Source organism: Aplidium turbinatum, chromosome 5 (genome assembly GCF_918807975.1).
Source record: "Aplidium turbinatum chromosome 5, kaAplTurb1.1, whole genome shotgun sequence".
In the NCBI taxonomy this organism is placed as follows: Eukaryota; Metazoa; Chordata; class Ascidiacea; order Aplousobranchia; family Polyclinidae; genus Aplidium; species Aplidium turbinatum.
The window spans coordinates 33138260-33146836 of record NC_137476.1 but is presented as its reverse complement, the minus strand read 5'-3'; the positions used below and the strand labels follow the sequence as shown (position 1 = coordinate 33146836).

The 8577-nt window shown below is 38.1% G+C and overlaps 1 protein-coding gene across 1 annotated transcript; it reads left to right on the top strand.

The window, feature by feature from the left end:
• Positions 1-2099: 2099 nt before the first annotated feature.
• On the top strand, positions 2100-6928 carry LOC145771161 (gonadotropin-releasing hormone receptor-like). The gene is made up of 7 exons (XM_082582898.1): positions 2100-2175; positions 2620-2726; positions 3926-4048; positions 4653-4872; positions 5250-5437; positions 6005-6132; positions 6826-6928. The coding sequence occupies exons 1-7, from the start codon at positions 2100-2102 to the stop codon at positions 6926-6928; spliced, it is 945 nt and encodes a 314-aa protein (XP_082439024.1).
• The last annotated feature ends 1649 nt before the right edge of the window (positions 6929-8577 follow it).

Here is an 8577-nt window from a genome sequence, read left to right as displayed (position 1 = left end):
TGCGCGATACTGGTTTTGCGCGATACTGCGATCGAAAAGCAATGCGCTTCGCTTAGTGATAATATAGCATGACATCATGAATTGTATACATTCTGAAAATGCCGAAATTGTTTACGCAAAGTGTCTACATAATGTGTTCTAAGACAAACGATTACTTAGACCAGGGGTCACCAAACTTTTTTCTCTGAGGGCCAAGTTGCTGCGAGATTAACAGCTGCGGGCCGGATGCAAAGTGCAAAAAGATATACAACTATTTAGAATCTCCATTGACTTGAATTGAGCTCAATAAATAACAAAGTCAGCGGTGGAATAGCAAAGTTGTGATGAAAATCGAAAGGTTGCTGGAAAAGTTATCCCTTGCTGTGATACTGTACAGGGCATTGTGCTGTTGAAAAAGCATTACATTTTTCCAAATTTGACCTAGGCTGTCCCCATTTGTGGTGGCCTAATGATAAAAAAAATGATAAAAAACAGTTGTAGTGCAGCTGTTATTTCCGCAGCACGTGGCGGGCCGGATGAAATCAGTTCGCGGGCCAGTTCTGGCCGCGGGCCGTAGTTTGGTGACCCCGACTTAGATCATGGCCACCTGGATATGCGGCCTGATTTGTCACATTTTGCAGATTTCGATTACAGCTACTGCTAGCGTTTAACTGACATTTTCTGAGATGTTTTTACTTTTTGCTGTCTCCTAATGATGTAAAAACTTTTTGTTGCCTTGGGGAAGCAGTAGCAAATAAGAAAAAGTAAGTTGAACAACGCTGAATCAGACTGTTATTGAAAAATTAACAATCTGACTAAAATCTTCGAAGTAAAATTTCCTTTGTTTTTCAACATCTCAGGAAGTTAAAACCTATTGTGTCATCTGGGAAAAACAGTAAAGAAAGCGTAAAAATATAATTTTTAGAAAAATTTATTTAAACATTCGCCCAAAGTTAGCAAAACCTGGAAATTTCTGCAAAATGTGACAAATCAGGCCGTATCTTTAGGTAGCCATGCTTAGATATTGACCGTATTGCGATAGAATAGAGGTTGTTTGTCTTTTTGAGATGTCAAAAATTGCTGTCAATAGTCATTTAGTGCGTAACAATTGATTCCTTTTCCTTGACAATAATTGCTGCAATTAAATTGCTTCGTTTGCGGAAATGATTTCCGTTTTTAATTAATTTTCGTCTTTAAGAAATCGACTGCCGCTCGGAATTCTAATCAAATAACATTAATCACATTATGATGTCATTAAAGCCTTGCTTTTGATGCACGGCAACAGCAAACAATTGGAACAACTCATGTATCCCAACATCTGGTCTGGCTTGCACAGAATGATTTGTAATCCATAGATTTAGAATCCACCCAAAACGTTTAAATTCTATATGAATTATATCAACCAGATTCAGTAACTTGTATGTATTTGAGTGAAGCTTTCGCAACCATGAAGATTGCTTCTCTACTGTCTAATAATTCAAATAAAAATTAACCTAAAGATTATAAATAATTGTTGCTTTACAACAATATTTTATGTTTGAACTTCTTTCTTGAACGGCTTGATAAAAATTATTAAGTCCTTTCAAAAATATCATATTCTTAGCTACACCACTGACAAGATTAACTTTGATTTTAAAGCAAGGGTATGGGGATATGATTACGTGACCCAGCTGCGAAGTTACATTAAAGAAAAAGTGCAACAATGTTAAAAGTTTAGTTGAAAAGTTGGCGATTACAAAAAGGAAACTAAACATAAGTGTCTGCTTGTTAAAAGTGTACGCATCAACTAATCTAATACGAGTTCTGAAATTTAACTAAAGTTTTTCAAAATGTTTTTACTTTTTTCGTAGGCCACCAAGTTTTCAATGAAGAATTTTGCTTTTATTTCGAAGATATTTCTTCTAAACAACCTTTGATTGGTAACTGTATTTCAAGCAAAATAATTCATTTAATATTGTTTGTTAACATTTCAGAATTTTTTGAAAGAACATCGTTTAGTTTTTAGCCAATACAGTCTCATCCGAGTCTCAATCACTTGGCCTCTTGTTGTGTTGTCGCTCTTGGGAAACATCTTTGTGCTTGTCAATGTCACAATCAAGCGTGACAGAGCATGTAAAAAGATGACTCATCAACAACTGATCATTGCTCATTTGTCAATCGCTAATCTCGCGTTCACCCTCTTTATTTTGCTGATGGGTAAGTTGTGTATCTCGTTAAGTGTCAAATATTAAATAAGTGGATTTTTATACAGAATAAGCCAATTGAATGTGTGAATTCAAAAAGGGCCCAACTCTATTTTTTCAAATTTTTTGTTTTGTTTTTTCGAATTCCTTTCAGTGTCTTCAAAATGATACGTGAAATCGTGCCAATGTTTAACTCCAAACATGAAAAAATACCTCTTTCAATATTTTGATTGATTTTGGGAAGGGCCCATCTCCATCAATTGGGATTCAACTTTTCCATAATTTACAACAATACCGTTTCGAGCACCAGTGGTGCGCAAAACGTCAGTGAAGCAATAAACCATTCTGTTTGTTGTTGCTTTTACTTTCAATTTCATTTTTCAGTTTACAACAATACGTTATAAAGTGACTAACAGGAACAAACTGAACAGATAAACAATTTTTTATTCGTCTTCAGACGCAGCTTGGCACCACACAACTCAGTGGCTCGCTGGCGACTTCTTGTGTCGGTTTCTGAATATGTTGAAGCAAATGTCAATGTATATGTCGTCATCGATGATAATGGTAATCCAGCGAAATCCAACTAGTAGATCAATAAATATTAGTAGGCTACAGTATATTAAAACAATATATTATGTAATTTTAGTATCAGCACTTATTAATAACTAATTATCTTTTTTATTGGGTAAATGGATTAGAATAATATTTTTTTATTAAAAATTGATGGAGAATCAGCTGAGCCCTATTTATGGCATATGCATTTTGCTCTACAGTAGTAAAAAATACTACTACTGTAGAGCGAAATGCATATGCCATATATAGGGCTCAGCTGATTCTCCATCAATGTTTAATAAAAAAAAATACTGAACTGATGCTTGATGGAGAATCGCTGGCCTGCTGCTTCGTAGTCAGGAGATCTCTTATCCTTAATGGAACTCAACAAATGATTATAATAATATATTAACTGTAACGTAAATCCTTTACGGTTATTAGCAGTAAAAATATTTATTGGTTAATCAAGAAAGTATTATCGAAGTATTTTCTTCAGTTGAACTTGGCAGTCGATGAAATTAAAGCAATTTTGAATAAAAAATATGTAAAGTGTACTTTGGCGAAATAACTTGAATGAAGGTGAAACAGGCCTCTGCTTTATCATAATAGAAAGACCACGGTTTAAAACCCATTGAAAGAACGAGTTGTGTCTTGACAAAACACTTAATGGCGTGCACAAATAGTGAACACAAAATTCCTAATTTCTTTTTTTTCTTTTCTTGTTTTCTTCTTTTTTCTTTTTTTTCTCTCTCACCCGTTGGTGATTTTCAACACTAGGCACAATTAAGGCTGGGTGCAAACAAATACATATGAATGGGTTGGTAGGAGTGAAAACAAAACTTGGGTTTCAAATCTAAATATTTGGCTTGGTTTGAATCTTTACCCTCGGACTGACAAAGCCTTGATAGGTTATTCTTGGTAGTTTCGCATACTTGTAGAGGCTTTTGACGCAGGGCCAGTTACTGAGATTGGCAGAGTGAAGTTTTCCGTTTGTTGAAGTATTGTTACCGGGGAATTATTCCATACACTTGGTGCCGCTGAATGGAAAGCAGTATTGAAATGCGTTGCTCAAGCGCACACTTTGAGAGTCGAACCAGCGCCGCGTGATTTTTGAGCCGGCGAGTAACTACTGAGCTATAATTGTTGAAAATTAGTCCAACTATAGTAAACTTACTTATCAACAAAAAAGGTTATTTGCATCTTTTGAACAGCTGATGGGAGTGGAAAAAGCCGTAAGTTTGCTCAGTGGTTTGCCTTCTCATCTTCAAAAACAGAGAATAAAGAAAATGTTACTTGTTGTGTGGATATTTAGTTGGATTAACTCTATACCAGGAGTAAGTTGTCGAAAAAGTATCCAGTGATTGGTATTGGCAATCTCACTAGACTAGAGAAAGCTGTTTTGATTAATTAGACTGGACAACGGTTTGGTATATGACTCTTACACGTCTTCAAACAAGTCTGGACAACATATGAACCTTCGGCACTAATTAGAGTAGGGTGGCCAGTTCCTTTCTTTCGGTCGCCATTCTTTCAGCAACTATGCTCACCCAATTTATTACATCCTTGGTAGAGGTGAGCTATATTTATCAACAACCAGCTTAAGCCGGGTGTCGAACTAGGTTTGCATTGTTGGAAAGCCAGCGACTTATCCGCTGCGTCATCCCTTTACTTTACAATAGAGCGTATTGGCTATCATTAGTCAAAGGTCTCAAACATTAGGCCCACTGCAGCCTAAATTGTCAATAGTGCCCATATGTGCTTGGTGTTACAATCACTGCCTTGACGTAAATATGAATGGAATAGTTATTTATCATCGTTCTACACCTACTGAGATTATGAGATGAAACCATTGATGATTGAAAAATAACGTCAGACTTATATTGTCAGTTTTCAGTCAATCACTTCATTTTCATTTTTATTCATTGTTGCATATTGCAGATGGTGATGTATTCTGCAGTTCCAAGATACCCCTTCAAGGAGACATGCCCGAATCACTCTTTTATTCAATGCGTAGACTTTGGCCTCATTAATGGAACGGAAAGAAAGTCATTCCTGATGTATTCCATGTGCATGTCATTCTTTATTCCATTAGTTTGTATCATCGTATGCTATGTCATTATCTTCACCAAGATAACGCAGATGACCAAAACAGCCGTAGGTGAGAAACTTTGCAGGAACTAAAAAGCAGTCACCAAAAAGTTAATTATTTCCTTGGGCAGATTCAGCAAGTGGCCTGGGGGGGGGGTTCTACGACACACAATGATGTGTAAATCTACATTAATGTAACCTTACAAATGCACCGTAAATAAAGCTACTTTTTTATAGCCGATCGCCCCAATTGCCCTCTTCTGGATCCACTGATAGTTTCAGAAAATCGAAAAACTGGAAACCAACATAAAAGGTCGTTAGCTTTTTCATGCAGAATATAAAGGAAAAACAGACAAAGAAACCTATCGTTTGTTGACAAAAAATCTGATTTTTTGTCAAGAATCTGACACTTTTACAACAATTTGATAAAAAAAAACTCTTCAACAGAACTCGGGCATGATGAAACCGCAGCTAAATCATGCAAGAAAACTCTTCTGCAAAAAAGCTTCAGCCGTGCTCGAAGAAAGTCGCGACTTCTCACCATTCTGGTGCTACTATGTTACGTCATATGCTGGCTTCCTTACTACGTCATTGGTGTCATCCATTGGTTTGATCTGACAAGACCTAATGAAATGGTCAGTTACAATAACAACAAGGGTTTTAAACATTGAATGAATTTTTGTAAAATCTAGATCTGGAAGGTCTGCATGTCATGCTGGATGATGAAACCAAAGACTGGCTGCTCTCTATAGTAGCTTTCTAGTGTAGTCCGGGAACATCGTGAATCTGGGGTGGTAAAAGGATAGACCCTCGTCCCCAGAGGTTCACACGACGACGACGACGACAAGTGTTTAGCAAAATTACGTTTTTTATGACCCTCAGTTACCTTTGTTGGTTTTGAATCTACAAAGCCTTCGATATAGGTTATTCCTGGCAGTTTATCACACTTGTAGAGACTTTGAACGACTGATACAGGGCCGGTTACCGAGATCGACAGAGTAAAGTTTCCGATTGTTATTAAAATGTTGTTGCTGGGGAACTATTGCATCCACTGGTTGCCGCTGAGTCAAGAACAGCTCTGAAATGCGTTGCTTAACCGCACACCCCAAAAGCCGAAACAGCGCCGCTTGATCTTGAGTTGGGCACTTAACCACTTGACTATTTAATAAGTATAACTGTTATTGGTACTTATACTTTTTCAGGTAGAGATGGTGATGATTCTTTCATCGTACTTGAACCCATGCATTCAACCAATTATCGTCATCATCATGAAAAAAGAAATCAGACAAAGCCTACCATGGGTGAAGGCCACAAAGCCCACGCTGTCCAGGTTAGAATTAAATGGCTTTCTCGGTGACTTTTTTTGTTTTAGTTGCGTTTTATTTAAGTTATGCGCAAGATTTTCACTAAGATAGTTATTAAAATATAAAAATTGGAGATAACATAGATTGAATCTGAAAAATCTTACAAAAAATTCGACATTCTTGAACACTGACGTAGTTAGAAAGAAAATTCTGGAGAGGCAGACAAATTTTAATACTTGAAATACAGAGTTTATTTAAATCTAGCTACTGAATGGAACCAAACATTTACAAATCGTTTTTCAGCACGTAATACAATGTCAATAAAATGTTGTAATAATACCACTAATAACCCATTTTTGGGATGGGTGAAAGATAATTTTTTGGGGTTAAGATTGCTACCACAAAGCCCCTCCGTGGCTACGTTCTTTAAAATGACTATATCAAGCTCTAATTTCGCTACATTAATAAATATTTAAAAAAGCCTTTTGTAATCTTGGGAAGTGGCATCTCTCCAGCAATTGAAAAGTTAAGTCAGTGTTTTGAAGCGCTGCTTTCCAACGTATGAAAGCGAGGGTGTAAGTTACATAGATTTACAACTCAACTATACAATATAGTATACAACAAAATAAATTATTTTAAAGCGTAATATATATAGAGTACACAAACAACAGAGATTGTTACAATAAAAAGAGTAATTTTGAGCTGCTCACAATTTACAGAATGGATTCCCATGCTGTTCTTACTCGAAATAACAGCAAGCGGTCCTCCCAGGAAGCCAGGCTGGATCAATTTCAAACTACAAAGTGCGAAGAGTTTGTTTGAATTGTGTTAAACTTATTGTACAAAGTGAACCTCATTTCATAGTTTTTGAACTTTATATTGTTCTTATCAAGTGATCTTTTCTTGTATTGTTTATGTAGCAACCGATGCAGCAAGTTCAGCTTCCCTTTTTCTAATTAATTTTATTCACGGTCGGAAAACATTTGCTAGGTCGGATTAATGTAGAAGACCTACACATCATTGTGTTTTGTTGAAGCCATCCCCTAAGGGGTACATTCTGTATCCGCCCCTGGGTCGGCCTGCATATGCGGCAAAGGCAACCTAGAGAGGAGTTAGGCCGTGGACGTCGCTATAATAGCATTTGGACTGGAAGCCAGACGCTATAGGCCTCATCTTGCACGGCAAACAGGGTTGCCATATTGGCGGTTATAATTGGCCTACTTGCTTTCATCCCCAACGTTTCAAGTAGCCTATTCAAGCGCTAGTCAAAATATAATCTGATGAACTGCAATACTTATTGTTGTCGGTTTTTTGTCTTCTTTGCATTGATTCATTTTTTTCGATTGGTTGCATTGTTTACATTGATTCAACGTCGACAGCCATTACATCAATACGAAAAAGACTGATTTGCAGATATAGATTCGTGTTACTCTTTCACTGGCGAGGAAGTCAATTAAATATGTGAAATCCAGCATGTGCAAAATAGTGTGTTTAGTTTTAAAAAGCAGATAAAAAATATAACGCACTGTTTGTTGAGGCTTACATAGACAGGGCACCTGGCAGACAAAGACAAACTCATCTAAAACAATTTGACGACAAGACAGAAACAATCATCCATGCAACATATAATAGGAATGTTTGGTCTAATTATTATCTGAGGCCGTCGATGCCAGGTTCAGGCAAGGCAATTGAAGAAGTCGACTGTCTGTCAATGTCAGTCAAGCTCTAAAAGCAACTCAAGAGCCATTGTGCTGTTTTTCGGGATTGAAATGAAATGTCAATACTATCTGAGTAATGATGATGCTGATGACATAATAGCAATAATCACAATATTGATGATGACATGCGTCCCTCTCAGCGCTTTGCAGCAGCGGTCATGAAACGTCTTGCTGGTACAAGGTGGGGTGCTAGCCCCTCAGTGCTGAGAACAAGCGGTTTAGCCTTAGTCTACGCCCCTGCTTAATACTGTGCTGCTACTTGGTGCAGAAGTGCCCATACTGACCTTGTCGATGTACCAATCAACAACTGCCTGCGAACTGTCACAGGTTGCCTCCGCCCAACTCCAACTGACTGTTTGCCTGTCCTTGCAAGCATTGAGCCAGCTGCACTACGGCGCCAACGTGCTGTTCTTTCCCTGAGCCGTAAAGCCCTAAACCCTGGCCATCCGCTACACACAACCACGCTGAGATATCCACCAAAGCAGCGGCTAAAATCAAGAAAGCCATTTGTACGCGCTGCACAAGACCTTCTGGCAGCCTCTGGTGGAAGCCCTAGCAAACAGTGGTGCCACGCGGCGTGGTGTGAACAATGGTCAAGCAGCACGTCCCCACTTCGCCAAGTATTCAGATCCCCGTCCGAAAACCAGCTGGGACATGGCCTCTCTAGACTTGCCTCATCAAGGCGTAACCGTTTGCTCACTGGTGTTGGACGCTATGGTGCAGACATGTTGCGCTGGGGCTTGGCAGAGAGTG